This window comes from Bactrocera tryoni, chromosome 2 (assembly GCF_016617805.1).
Source record: "Bactrocera tryoni isolate S06 chromosome 2, CSIRO_BtryS06_freeze2, whole genome shotgun sequence".
NCBI lineage: Eukaryota > Metazoa > Arthropoda > Insecta > Diptera > Tephritidae > Bactrocera > Bactrocera tryoni.
In genome coordinates this window covers 56,961,291-56,977,159 of record NC_052500.1, presented here as the reverse complement: position 1 = coordinate 56,977,159, position 15,869 = coordinate 56,961,291, and the positions used below count along the sequence as shown (strand labels likewise).

The window sequence follows — 15,869 nt, the reverse complement described above, 5'->3', positions numbered from 1 at the left end:
GTTGTTAATTCGAAAAGGATCATAAATCGTTCGCAGAACCTTTCTCTCGAAAACTCGTAACGTCGACTCATCAGATGTTGTCAAAAAAACTTGAACTTGGTTTATTAAAATCAAAAAATAACTCAAAAAAGGACATTTAGGTATGTTAAGTGAAATCGTGTTTGAAAGTGATAGAATAGGAATGAGTAAACAAAATTTAGTTTATTGTTACTTAATTAATTCAAAACGTCAATTGAAGTTCAAAGACGTTGGCTTGCGACTTGATGTTGAGGTTTTGAATTTAATATTTGTTGACGATAAGCCAATGCTTTGAATTTGAATGCTTTGTTTATTTCTTGGCAGCAGCTACCCTTGGGAGAAGTTATTGATGAAGATTACCTGCATTACCTGCTGTTGCAATTGAATTATTCATGTGTGTAAGCGCGGCTGTCTCTTGTGTGGTAAATAGCTGAGTAGCTCTTTGTTGGGCTGGAGTAGAACCGCAGTGAAGTAAACAGTGATGTTGTCGTGCACCAACCTCGCAAGATGAGCGACAATTGGCAACTTGATGTCCCTTTGATAGGCACTTGATGCAAAGTCCAAATTTCTTTGCGTGATCGAAACGTTGAATGATGTTTAGTGATTTAAAACGTTCCCAAATAAAAACCTTATGGTTGCTATAGGAACAGAATTGACACGATGTTCTAAAACAGAAAAACGGATTTACTCTTGGTTGCCTCCATGATTTCGGACTGGAGTATTTGTTAGCACCTTGAGTTGACGAAGTACTAACATGAGTTTTATCCAGTGACCAAAAATACTGACAGTGTCTTTTTCAACCCGCGATGCAATCCTCTACGACGCACAAAGGATCATGAAAATTAGTAAAAATTCATGTTAAATATAATAAATATTTAATATAACAATATTCAAATCAAACAAGTAAGGAAGGGCTAGGTTCGGGTGCAACCGACCATTTTATATTGAATATATTTGAGTAGGGGGTAGTATCGACCAGATTTTATCTATTTTTGCTTAACCCACATACTACTAAGTTTTCTCACAATTGTATCGATTTTAGCCGCAAAGATACACTATTATGAATAAAACATATTCTGAAATTTTCATTGAGATGACTCAAATATTGGCGGATATATCCAGTATAAAGTGACCTAGAAATTCGAAAATCTTTATATTAGGTATATGGGAACTCAGGGAAGTATAGACCCTATTCAACTCATTTTTGATACAAAAAAATACTATTGGCAGGAAAGGATTCTGTGTGAATTTCAATTTCATATCTCACACATTGAACGATATTTTCGGTCAAAAGTCAACTATAGGTGCCGGGGTCCACATTTTCGGTACCTAGGGGCTTTAACAGTTTTGGTTGGACTTGAACAATTTTTGGTTAAGAGGTGGAATACTTCAGCGGAATTATTACGGCATAATTTTATTTCGTTATATTAATTATTTCTTTATTTGTGTACTGGAAAGTGAAAAAATCTATTGGAATTTAAAATTGTGTTATATTAGAAGTAGGGGTAGTTGTAGTATCTCGTCTATTTGTTATCGGCGCGAAAATGACCCTTGAACAAAGAGCCAACATTAAATTTTGTTTTAAAATTGGTAAAACTTTTACCGAAACGTTTAAATTGATAAAACAAGTTTATGGCGATGATTGCTTATCCCGAGGCACGAGTGGTTTCAACGTTTTCAAAGTGGTCGTGAGGACATAAATGACGATCAATATGTGGGCAAATCAAAATCCGAGATCACCAGATAAATTCCATCGAAACTGTGTGAATTCATCAAAAATCAGCCGAAATCATTATTGAAATTCATGGAAATGGAATTGAACATCTCCAAAACATCGATTTATCGCATTTTCACCAAAAATCACATTTTAACCATTAACCACTCCCCGTATTCACCTTATATGGCACCGTGAGACTTCTTCCTTTTCGGAAAAATGCCACTCAAAAGTCTGGCACCGGCATTCTTTCGGTCATACCGGTCAACGAGCTAAAATACTCGTTCGACATGGTTTTGGACGATGCAAGAAACTGTATTGAAGCAAAAGGAGACTATTTTGAATAAAATAAATTGTTTTTGCCGAAAAAACCATTTGTTCTGTTTTTTTTTTAAGTCCTGTTTACTTTGGAACGCTCGTTGTACGTTAATTAAATAAATTTTTGGCATTGTTATAATCGATTCTCGCGCTTGTGCGTGTGAGGTCCTCAAATTTTGTTCAGTAAGTCGTTGCGATCGTCAGATACTCGACTCCCGAGTGCGAGTTAAGTAACGTATTCCTTATGATAAAAACAGAATGTATCAAAACAACCTTAAGTTTGAATAACACAACAACCTTGGAATTTTAAATTGTGTTATATGGGAAGTACGCGTGATTGTGGTCCGAATGCGCTCATTTTCACACTGTGACATAGAAATATTAAAAGAATATCACATACTAAACTAAATCGGGTTCCGAGATATGGGATTTCACCAAATTGTGGACGGTGCCACGCCGGGGAAAATCGGTTTATTGTAATACGGTTACATAGGTATTAAAAAATCCATTTTGAGTAGCATCGCTGTAGTTTGTAATTCTCACTTTTGTCCGGTTTTTGAAGCAAAATGCTCCTATGTGCAACGGCATCGCATTTTAAGCGTCATTAAAGCGGATTATTGGAAGAAGAGAGTTTCCCGCTGACACCTTTTGGAATAACGCAACATATTCTGTTGGTGTTATGCGGTAACCAGCTGAATTAAAATCATTTTAATTTAACAGAAAACAAAGATTAAACAATATTGTTCTAAAGAACTTATAAACTTTAATTTTATTTATTTGGGCTGTTAAATCGGTTAAGGGTCATCTGAACCGTATCATCAAAAATGCAACACTCACAGCTGAGAAACTAACAACAGTCCTGTTTAAGATACATAGAATCTGTGTTAAATTCTCGTCCAATAATATCATAGTCATCAAATCCAAACGATCATGAAGCATTAACTCTGAGGCATTTTATTAATTGGTAGTGCACTAAGGTCAGAGCGGAGATTGCATGCTAAACTCAACAATTTACGAAGATTGAATCAAGAATTAAACAAATGTTTTGAAACAGGTAATGAAATGAGTATATTAACGAACTTCAAGTGATATCAAAGTGGTTTGAAGCGACTAAACATCAATAACAACTTAACACATCTAAAATTTTCTATGGGAAGAGCTGTGAACTGAATTACAGGAAACGGCTGTATTTGAGACATTCGACCAATTCATGAGCTAGTTTGAAATGTCTTTCAACGAGGCCAAGATTTTGGGAAAGCTATTAAGAATCAGTGCATTCTTTGGTCATATATTCTAATATAGTTTTTGCTATTTCTTATTCTCGATTTATTTGTCCAAAATATTCATGGTGAAGCATTTGAAGTTATTCACCTCGAAGTAGTTAATAATTGCATTTACATTGTGTACATACATATATATATGTACTTGTATATTTGTTTGCTTATGCTTGCTTAGTAAACCTATACTAACGTCAGTATTCGCTCACGATATTATACACACATATGTTTGTTTGTGCATTTTAGCAAGTCCTAGTTAACATGTACTAAAAGCATTTGACAGAAGGCAGCGTTAATACGGATTAAACGCATTAATCCGGATTATTTCAAGAGTTAGTGAAGATAACTCCGTTGGTAACTCCCAAAAACAGGCAACACTGACAGCTGTTTTTCAAATTTTCAATAATAAAACAAGAAGTTTTTTGTTATGATGTTATGTTATGACGCAGTTTTAAAATAATCTATATATATAAAAAGAAGTTACATTTCCTTGGTAATCTTATAACTCAAGAACCGCCGAATCGATTGACACAAAAATTTTAGAGTTCGTTCCTATCTATAAGGAGGTGGTTTGTGTGAAGTTTGTTTGGAATCGTTGCAGCCGTTCCTGAGTTTGACATTTTTTGTGAGTAAATACACTGTACCAAAATCAAGTATTTTCAATACGATTTATCAATTTTACATCGTGCTCTCATTGCGAACAGAATATTAATTTGCTGTCATTGGAATTCAGTTGACAGTTTTCTTATGTGCTTTGAGTTCTTTTATATCTTGCTCTCATTTTGAACAAACATACTTTTGGTGAGTGTTAACCATGTGTTTCTTTTTTAATTGTATTTTAATTGCTTCATTTTTATATATATAGTTCAATTGCCAAGCGTTACTTAATTTTCACAATTTTAATTTGATATCGGTGAGTGTTTTCTTTATTTGCACAATTGAGGTTATGTCCAGTGTAGAGTGTATGTGAATTCATATTTCCACGCACACACATTGAAGTTTGAATTAAATGTATAATTTTTTCTAGAAATAATTTTCAATGTGTTGCTTTTACATTCAATTAGTCATACACTGTACTGAAAGAATGCCACGTTCAAGACGACCAAACATTCACGTCAATCAAATGCTACAGCGTTAAATCGAAGATCATAAAGTGAAGAAGATCGTGTTCGACGAAATGAAATGGAAACACAACGACACAGACGGAGAACTCACTTGGATAATAGTCCAAGCACCAAGAAACCGTCGGGGCGTACGTCCGTTTATGATATACGTCAAATGGAACACGCGGCTTTCAATTACGATGCCACCATTGATTACAGCATGTATGCCTACATTGGCCAGATGAATATAGAATGTACATATACATTGCAAAGCATTTAAATTCATAAACGAAACGCCTGGCATGTGTTGTGCTGGTGGGAAAGTCAAATTACCGGTGCTAGAACTTCCACCAGAACCTTTGCATTCATTGGTTTTTGGTAATTCGCCAACGTCAAAGCATTTCCTCTTAAATATTCAAAAATACAATTCATGCTTTCAAATGACATCTTTTGGAGCTACAAATATCATAAAAGATGGATTTATGCCGACGTTTAAGGTGATTTCTTCGTGTGGAATTAGCAATATCATTTTTAATTTATGTGCCGTCCCTGTGTTCGATGTTTTTAGAAATTAAGATCCGTTATCATCTATATATATTTCTCGACCGTTACCGATTCAAGGTCAATTATACCATAAGGCTGGGTCTTTGCTACCATTCCCAGATGATGATCATAAATTTTTGCAAATATATTTCATTGATGGTGAGAATCGTGAATTAAATAAGTGCTGTGCAATTTCGACGAATACGAGAAGATCAATCGTGAATGAATTGCAAACATTTTTTCATCAACACAATGAATTGGTGAAATTGTTTAAAGTGGCACTCGAACGGATGGCCACAAAATCATAATAAAAGCCGATAAAACACACACCAATTGGGGAGCACACCAGACGATTCAATGCACCAACGATTGATGAAAGCCATTGTTTGTGGTTGGCGAACAGTTTCAGTCACGAGACATTATTTTTTGTATCGTAGAAATGAGAATTTACAACGTATTTCAGAACTCCACCATCGCTGTTATGATGCATTTGCAATACCCCATTTGTGTTTTGGAGAGGGGACGATGGCTATCACATCAACATACCAGTGATAAATCCAACAACAGGTACATTTACATTTTTATTTTGTTTTAACACGTTCAGCGTTCATTTGAATTTAGCGGGTGGCTGCCAGATAATCACTTAATTTTTCCATACAAAATTGAAGAGCGGGAATTCCCGCTTTCTTTCTGATTACATTAATTTTTTTAAATAGTCTGAACAAATTAAGGGAATTCCCGCCATTACCACATGAATTTCCTATGCACTTTTGTCGGGATTTCCCGCATTTCGTTTTATTGAAACTTCCCCTCAACAAACCCCAAATGACTGGCACGTTAACCTTGAATGGGGATTCCCCAAATTAAATTTGTTTGAATTGCGGTTGGCCTGTTAGGGATGGTAGTTCACGACTTTACCAACACTAAAAATGTGAAGTGATAAGAAGTGAGCAATTTTTGACGGTAGAAAAGCCTATCAATAGCTATTCCAATAGCGCGGGAATTCCCGCAATTGTTTTATTGAAGGAAACATGAATGACGGGAATTCCCGCAATTTACGCGAATGTGCTAAATATGATTTATAAATCATTTTCATTCGCTAATTAATTTTTGCAATACAGGTCAAGAATCAACAGAAAAAGTCAGTGCGATGAATTTTTATTCGTACCGATTGATGATTCGCCCTCAGAAACAAATTTTATTTTGCGATGCAATCAACTTTCGCATCAATATCTATCATCGATATGTACGCCAAAATTGAAAATTGAGCGATTAAATTTCATCCGTTACAATCAAGCCCGATTAAGATCAGAGGAATACATATATTTGCGTGACGCAATAATCAATGATGTAAATGTGAATGATATCGGCCGTTTGAACAATTTTACCATAATCATATGTTGGTAGCCCACGTCATATGCATGAACATGTACGAAATTATGGACGACCGGATCTATTCATAACATTTACGTGCACCCCGAAGTGGATCGATGTGTCTGATTGTTTACTTGATGGTCAGGTGCCAAAAGATCGGCATGACATAACTGCCCGTGTATTCCAACAAAAATTGAAAAAATTAATGGATCTGATTGTCAAACTCCGTGTATTTGGAGAAGTGCGGTGCTTTATGTATACCATAGAGTGGCAAAAAAGAGGCTTACCTCAGGCACATATTTTGATTTGGTGCGTAAACAAAATAACCCATGATATGATTGATACCGTCATATCTGAAGAAATTCCAGATCAAACCATCGCCAGGATTATTCGAAGTTGTCACGAAAAATATGATTCACGGTCTCTGTGGTGATATTAATCGAAATCTACTTTGTATGATTGATGGTAAATGTTCGAAACGTTTTCCAAAGCAATTGATTGCTGAAACAATTACAGGAGATGATGGATATCAGTATCACAGTATCGTCGACGATCAACTGAAGACAACGGTATATCAACTGTAATTAAAATTAAAAATCAAGATGTTGAAATCGATAACCGGTGGATAGTTCCGTACTCACCGATGCTGTCAAAAATGTTCAACACTCACAACAATGTAGAATATTGCAATTCTGTAAAATCAATCAAATATATTTGCAAGTATGTGAATAAGGGCAGCAATATGGCTGTTTTTGGAGTGGCTCCTGAGAATAATCATGACGAAATTTTGCAGTACCAAATGGGCGCATATATTAGTGCGAATGAAGCTGTATGGCGTATTTTTATCGTTTCCAATTTCGCATGACAGACATCCGGTTGTTGTACATTTGGCAGTTCATCTTGAAAACGACCAACGTGTTTACTACACTGCTGCAAAAGCCGAACAAAGAGTAGTAGAGCCACCAGTAACTACACTGACAGCTTATTTCCAGTTATCGTGAAACTGATGAATTTTCCAGGACTTTGCTATATTCGGAAGTGTCTCACTATTTCACATGGAATGCATCAACAAAAAAATTTCAACATCGCAAACAAGGCACACCTGTTGATGGTTATCCAGGTATTTTTCGAACAGATGCTTTGGGACGCATTTTTACAGTTAGTCCAGCTAATGTTGAATGTTTTTACTTGCGAATTTTGTTGGTGAACGTACATGGACCTCAATCATTCCAACATTACAGTCATACGCATTGGGATGCTACGCTTCGTGATGCATCAATTGTTTCTCCACCAATTCAAACTCGTATGTTATTTGTGATCATAATATCAACATGTTTTCCATCAAATCCACTGGAATTGTGGAATAAATACAAAGATTTCATGGCTGAAGACATTTTTGATTCTGCGACTTCGACATCGTTCCAATGATCCTGCATTGCTGCTGACATTGGAAATGTATAATGAAGCCTTGATAATGATCGAAGATTTGTGCCTTACGATTGCAAATAAGGCATTAGGGCAATTAGGATTGACTCCACCAAATCGTCCAATGCATGATTTATTTGAACGAGATTTGCACGCGAACTTACGCAATTCGATCGTAATGAATTGCGTGCGTTCGTGCAAACGTATACTCCACAATATGTATAAATGGCAAGTGATCAAAATGGGTTTATCACGTTACCGAATAATTTTTCAATAATTGTATCATCAAAAAAGAAGAACTCATTGATCGCGTTTTTCCAAATATTGCTCAAAATTATAATAACCATGATTGGTTATGAGAACGTTGCAATTTTAGCACCAAAAAATGTCAATGTCAATGAAATCAATTTCCACATCCAGGAAAAATTGTCAGGTAATTCGGAAACGTATAAATCCTTTGATACTGCTATGAATGATGAAGACGCAGTCAATTATCCGGTTGAATTTTTAAATTCTTTGGAACCACCAGGAATGCCACCGCATAATTTGAATTTGAAAGTTGGTTCATCGATTATACTTCTTCGAAATCTTAATGCACCGAAACTTTGTAATGGGACGAGACTTTCAGTGAAGAAATTGATGCAACATTTAATTCAAGCAACAGGTTCTCACTGGCAAAGCAAAAGGTGAAATTGTACTTATACCGCGCATCCCATTAATACCAACGGACATGCCATTCGAATTTAAACGTCTTCAATTTCCTGTTCGGCTATCTTTTGCTATGACCGTCAACAAAGCTCAAGGGCAAACGCTCCAGGTGTGTGGAGTTAATTTAGAGGAAGCTTGCTTTTCTCACGGTCAACTGTACGTTGCATTCGAGAGTTGGAGCCACGAAAAATTTGTTTATTTATGCACCACAAAATAAAACAAAAAATGTTGTGTATACAATTGTATTAAATTGAACATTGCTTTTCTTTTTCATTATTGTGTTAAGAAATCATCTTTTAAGCAATCAATTTTTTGCGTAGAGAAGCGCGCCGGGTAACGCTAGTAAATATATAAAAAATTTTAACATGAAAGTATATCTTTTGTATTATTGCACTAATTTGTGACAGGAAATTTCTTAGGTGTTTATATTGCTGTTTGATACCCTAAAGTCAAATCTGAAAACAGAATTTTCTATCACCGACAGATATTCTGGAACGTGCGGCTTTAGATTTTACAATACATAAAATTTCATTATATTGCATCACCTCATATTTTCATACGATCAGGGATTTATCCGGTTTAGACCGGTCCTGCCTGCTTGTTTGAAGTAAGCAGCGTATTTTACGATCATTTTATTTTACAAAATTTATCAGTAGACTAACGGTGTCCTAATCCGTTACGTGTTCTATGTTTGGATAGGAAAACGTTTTTGAGTTCACATTATTTTACGTTTTTAAAATTACTGTGTTTAATATTTTTAGCTACAAATCCTAGGCAGTGCGTAAACAGTGCTAACAGATTTTGTTATGTGTGCGGGGAACTTGCCCTTCTTCTTGGAATGCAACTAGGATATACGAAATATTGTTGCTTCCTTTGCGAATGGGACAGCCTTGCGAGAGACTGTCATTATGTATAGAAGCATTGCCAGTACGTCAGGCAGTGAGTGCTGAGACAAAAAAACGTTACCAGTGAACCTCTAGTTGATCCCTAAAACTACCACCTTTGCATATTAAATTGGGTTTAATGAAGAATTTTGTTAAGGAAATGGAGAGGAATGGAAGAGGGTTCTTATATCTGAAACAAAAATGTCTCAGAGTCAGTTAAGCAAAAATTAAGGAAGGCATATTTGTGGGTCCGCAAATAAAAGAACTAATGAAAGATAAAACATTCGAGTAAATGCTCAATGAAACTGAAATACGAGCTTGGAGTGCCTTTAAAGCGTTGTTAAAAATTTTCTCGGAAATGTGAAAATTTTATGACAATTACATGTCCCTTAAAATTAACTTCCTGGACTCCTATCTGGATTTTTCCCCGAAAATTTAAGGGCCCTAAGTGTAAATCATGGGGAACTGTTCCACCAAGACATTTCTGCTATGGAGAAACGGTACCAGGTGGAGTGAATGTGTGCTTTGCGACAAAATATCGCCGAAAAAAATCAACTGTAACATTTTAAGGTACTTTTTGGTAAATGAAATAAAATGACAATAATATATCTATCGCTGTTTTTTATTTTTTTTTAATAAAAATCCTCATAGCAAAAAAACTATAGGTGATAGAAGAAATCTGTAGCCCTCTGGTGGCTCTATCGATATGTCGACAGGTGCGTTAGAATCTACTATCTTTATCAATTTTCCAGTGAGAATGTCATGACATTTCATGGATTGGAAGTGAAGTTATTGCGTTTTAAGTGTCAGTATGTTTGTGTTATCGGTGCGAAAATGAGCTTCGAACAAAGAGCCAACATTAAATTTTGTTTTAAAATTGGTAAAATATTTACCGAAACGTTTAAATTGAGTTTATGGCGATGATTGCCTATCCAGAGGCACGAGTGGTTTCAACGTTTTCAAAGTGGTCGTGAGGACATATATCGGGTGATTTTTTAAGAGCTTGATAACTTTTTTTAAAAAAAAAAACGCATAAAATTTGCAAAATCTCATCGGTTCTTTATTTGAAACGTTAGATTGGTTCATGACATTTACTTTTGAAGATAATTTCATTTAAATGTTGACCGCGGCTGCGTCTTAGGTGGTCCATTCGGAAAGTCAATTTTGGGCAACTTTTTCGAGCATTTCGGCCGGAATAGCCCGAATTTCTTCGGAAATGTTGTCTTCCAAAGCTGGAATAGTTGCTGGCTTATTTCTGTAGACTTTAGACTTGACGTAGCCCCACAAAAATAGTCTAAAGGCGTTAAATCGCATGATCTTGGTGGCCAACTGCCCATGCATCCCGAAAAATGCACTGTTTGGTGTGGTTTGTACGCTGGTGGAATCATTGGACCGTATTTTTCAAAGATGCTGTTGGACATAACGTTACGGTGAATGGCGATCGCTATCGTTCGATGCTAACAAACTTTTTGTTGCCAAAAATGGAAGAACTGAACTTGGTGGACATGTGGTTTCAACAAGATGGCGCTACATGCCACACAGCTCGCGATTCTATGGCCATTTTGAGGGAAAACTTCGGAGAACAATTCATCTCAAGAAATGGACCCGTAAGTTGGCCACCAAGATCATGCGATTTAACGCCTTTAGACTATTTTTTGTGGGGCTACGTCAAGTCTAAAGTCTACAGAAATAAGCCAGCAACTATTCCAGCTTTGGAAGACAACATTTCCGAAGAAATTCGGGCTATTCCGGCCGAAATGCTCGAAAAAAGTTGCCCAAAATTGGACTTTCCGAATGGACCACCTAAGACGCAGCCGCGGTCAACATTTAAATGAAATTATCTTCAAAAAAGTAAATGTCATGAACCAATCTAACGTTTCAAATAAAGAACCGATGAGATTTTGCAAATTTTATGCGTTTTTTTTTTTTAAAAAGTTATCAAGCTCTTAAAAAATCACCCGATAGTATATGACGGTCAACATGTGGGCTAATCAAAATCCGTGACCACCGGAAATTCCATCGAAACTGTGTGTGAATTCTTCAAAAATCAGCCCAAAATCATCATTAAAATTCATGGAAATGGAATTGAACATCTCCAAAACATCGATTTATCGCATTTTGACCGAACATTTGGGTTTACGAAAGATGTGTGCACGGTTTGTTCTGCACATATTGACTGACGACCAAAAATTGCTCTCATCGATCGACGCTTGTGACCTATTATTTCACCAAAATCAAATTTTAACCATTAACCACTCCCCGAATTCACCTGATGTGACACCGTGCGACCTCTTCCTTTTCGGAAAAATGTCATTCAAAAGGCTTGCACCGGCATACTGGCGGCCACACCGGTCAACGAGCTAAAATACTCGTTCGACATGCTTTTGGACGATGCAAAAAACTGCATTGAAGCAGAAGGAGACTATTTTGTATAAAATAAATTGATTTTGCCAAAAAAAAACATTCTTTCTGTTTTTTTACGTCCAGTTTACTTTGGCACGCTCGTTGTAGTACGTTAATTAAATCAATGTTTGGCATTGTAATAATCGATTCTCGCGCACGTGCGTATAAGGTCCTCAAATTTTGTTCAGTAAGTCGCTGCGATCGTTCGATACTCGACTCCCGAGTGCGAGTTAAGTAACGTATTCCTTATGATAAAAACGGAATGTATCAAAACGACTTTAAGTTTGAATAACCCAACAACCTTACCTTAGAAGAAAGGGAATATATCTAAGCAAAAAATATATGTGTAAACAAACCTAAACGAATTATATAATATACAAGTACATATGTATCCAAACAATCTATCAATTAGTAATAAGTAAGCATACTAGTTGGTATAAATAGAAGTAAGGACCATGTAATAAGTTAGTTTTAAGAGTATTAATAAATAGTACACATTTCGTTGCACCTCAAAAATATATTCTTTTTTCTAATTTTTACTTAATGTAAAAATTAACTCGCGGACTTGAGAAGACCTTGAATTTTGTTGAGCAAGTCCCTGCGAGCGCTTGATACTCTACTCTCTGGGACTCGATTGCGATGTGATTCTCCATCAGGGCCTGTTTTTGATACCCTCGCCTAGGAACTATTTCGAGAAAGTTGAGATATAGATCTTTTGGGCGTTTTAAAAGGAAAAAAAGTTCAACTGTACTAAATTATTTGCTTAAAATCTATAAAAATGTAGTTGAAAAATTATGAGAACTACTTGAGTTGGATAGTTAAAAGTTAAAAATAGTTAAAAGATGTATTATTTACTGAAAAATTAAAAAAATGGACTTACACAATTTTGAAAATAACTGATGTTTTGTTCTGAAAAGAAGTTTTTTTATTTAAAAAAAATGCTGGGTTGAATTATCTGATATACGAATTTAAAGTATATATAGTATATAGTTCATTGATATCCCAAACTGTTATTGTTTTATTAAAAAAAAAAAACTTTTGTAGCGCTCTTAACTCGTTAGTTACTTGGGACTTTCTCATTTTAAAAAACTGTTAAACGCACATACATGTGTACACATTAAATAACTCAAAACGAAATTATGTATTTAGCAGTATTTAATTGCAGCTTAGAATACAATTTAAGGAGTTGAATTTTGATAATTAAGTAATAATTTGAAACTCCAAATAAACGCGCTTTTCGCTTCCGCTAATAAAAAGCATATTTTTTCAAGTTCTCGCTTGTACGGCTATGCGGACAGATGGACGAACGGTGTATATATTATATCGCGATGAGTCTTGAGTGATACGAACAACCGTTAGGTTATGGAAACTATGTTTAATTACCAGTATTACTGCTGAGTATAACAAACTGTGTCCATCAAACATAGTCGGAACCGCCATAAAAATTTTAAGAACGGGCAACATGTTGAGTTATTTGTCAAACTAATTAATACTCGAGATAGATATTGGATTATGTAGTGTATGTAGCGGCCCAGCAAGTGAAACAGCAATGAAATGAAAAATCATTTATTAAGAGATCATTGCGCACGTCCTTTTCTCTTCATGCTCAGTAAGATGCTCATTTGTCGTAACCGCTGATATTGGACCACTGTAACGTATACCTAACATACAAATGGATGAATGGAGTCAAGTGCTTGCATGGAAAACTTTTTCATTGATATCTTGACAAAATCTTCAAGTAAATTGTTCTTATCAGATCACAGATCATTACCGAAGAAACTGCTCGGATTAGATACTTTATTATATAGCTAAAATACAAATTACAAAATACAAAAAAAATTTTCGTTTGTGAAATGTGTTATAGTTGCGGTGCTACCGAAGCTTACTTGTTATTCTTGCTTTTTAATTAAAAATGTAGCATTCTTTGTACATAATATATGTTGACTGTCCTAAAGTAAGTGAAACTCGTTAAACAGCTATAATCGAAAATCATTATATTCAAACTATTGAAATATGCAGCTATACGAGTACTTGTAAAATACGTTTTTACTTAGTGAAAATTTAGTTTACCCTAGTACATTTGGCATATAAAAGTACGATAGAAACTTTTAAGTCTTCATACTGCTGTACTAACAAACAATTAGAAGAAGTTTAAATATATATAAAATAATAAGTAAGGCGAATATGGATTATGAAAACGAAATTGTAGCCGACATTTATGAAGGAAAAAATTTAAGAAATGATAATGAAAATCTGGATGTATGTGTATACATACTTAAATTTAAACATATGAATAAACAATAATTAAACTCGTTTTAGGAATCTCTTGATTTAGACGACTTATTACCATCAATAGGAGAGTTTGGAATATATCAAAAAATGTTGGTTTTTGGAATATGCCTACCAGCGTGTATACCTTGTGGATTTTGTGCCTTTAATCAAATTTTTATGGCAAATGTTCCTAATGACTATTGGTGCAAAGTGCCAGAGCTATTGGACATACCCATAGAAAAACGGAAACTTTTAGCAATTCCAAAGAACATGGTGAGAAAAAATGAAATTAAGAATAATAAGTCATGTAATAGAGTCAATTTGGTAATTCTTGTTTTGAAAGAAGGGAACGTGGGTATAAAACTTTTCGAGATTAGAGAAATTTTTTCGTCAGTTTTTGAGATATATAAATGAAATTTAATACGTAGGTGCATTTTAAAATTCTATTGATAATTTGTTGGAATTGGCCAGATCGGAGTACTATATCACATATCTCCCGTTCAACCAATTATTCAGTTATTTTATTTTCCGGCTGCTTGCCTTTAATAAAAAAGTGAAGTGAATATTGCAGTACTGTTCTCTTAAACACACTTAACAGTGACAGTGAAAATAAAGGAAATTGGACAACTATATCAGATATCGCACAAGCAACCGGTTATTTAGACTCTACGATATAATTCTTTTAATTAAAGAGCTAAGAGCTCAAAATTTTGCTGAATAATCCTCTAATATACTATATACTTAATAATGACAGAAAAAATAAGGCAAGCAAACCGAAAAATAAAATAACTGAATAATCAGTTGCATGGGAGACACTGATATAGTTGTCGGATTTGGTCGATTCCGACAAATAATAAAATAGAATTAGGCTGTTCACGGTAAGGTGGTTATCGGGTCATGTGATTATTAAATTAAAAATAACCTCTGTGCTCCGTGAACATCCTATGTATGGTTATTTGCTTATTTTTGCACAAACAACTGTTCATTGCTTACAATTCTAGTTCAATGAAATTCCTACTTATAAAATGCCTAAACAAAGTTTAAAAAGAAAAATAATCGAATTTAAAATAAGTTCTGCTATTCCGGAAATGGACTTTATTGAAGGTATGTGCTTATTATGTAATCCGAATTTTAAGGGTTCAAAAAATTCTTTGTATAAATAACAATTTTTGATAATTATTGATGATTTTTGATGCTTTGTGATGTTTTTCGATGCTTTTTATTTCGGTTTTAATTTGCTGATTGTAAACAAAAAACAGCTGTTAATAGCAGATTTTCCAATAAGAAAATCTAAATGGAAATGTCATTCGCTTAGTTTTATTTATTTTTTGTGCTGCCATTTAGTAAAATTCCAACGACTTTCTAACACTGGAAATAAGCAAACAACCACATAATCTGTAAACAAGGGTCTAGGTTGGTCAAAGTTGGTTATTTTGTCATACCGTATTTTGTTGTTGTTTACTTAATCACATAACCACATAACCCGATAACCACCTTATCGTGAACAGCCTAAATGTCGAAATGCACCTACCAGTTACATTTCATTCAGATATCTCAAAAACTGACGAAGAAATTATTACCGAAGAGTTAACCTTCACTTAAAAAATCGAAGGCTTAAAACTGGCTTTAGAACCATATTCTCTTAACTTGACTTTTGCAGCTTAGTTCGTTACGAAGTTATGGAAATCTGAGTGCACCTAAGAAAAGTTTCAAAGACAATGCAAAGGTTCTATTCTAACCATCTAAATGTGCTAGATGTTACCAACGCCATTAGCTGAGCAAAATATTGTAGGCTATTTATTGCTTTGGGCAGTAATGCCAGAGTTGAAAC

The 15,869-nt window shown here is 34.8% G+C and overlaps 1 protein-coding gene across 1 annotated transcript; it reads left to right on the top strand.

Annotated features, from left to right (window-relative positions):
• Window positions 1-13,719: 13,719 nt before the first annotated feature.
• Window positions 13,720-15,776, top strand: LOC120768775 (carcinine transporter-like). The gene is made up of 3 exons (XM_040095538.1): window positions 13,720-14,026; window positions 14,087-14,311; window positions 15,699-15,776. Exons 1-3 carry the CDS (start codon window positions 13,952-13,954, stop codon window positions 15,774-15,776), a joined length of 378 nt encoding a protein of 125 aa, XP_039951472.1. The 5' UTR covers window positions 13,720-13,951.
• Window positions 15,777-15,869: the final 93 nt, after the last annotated feature.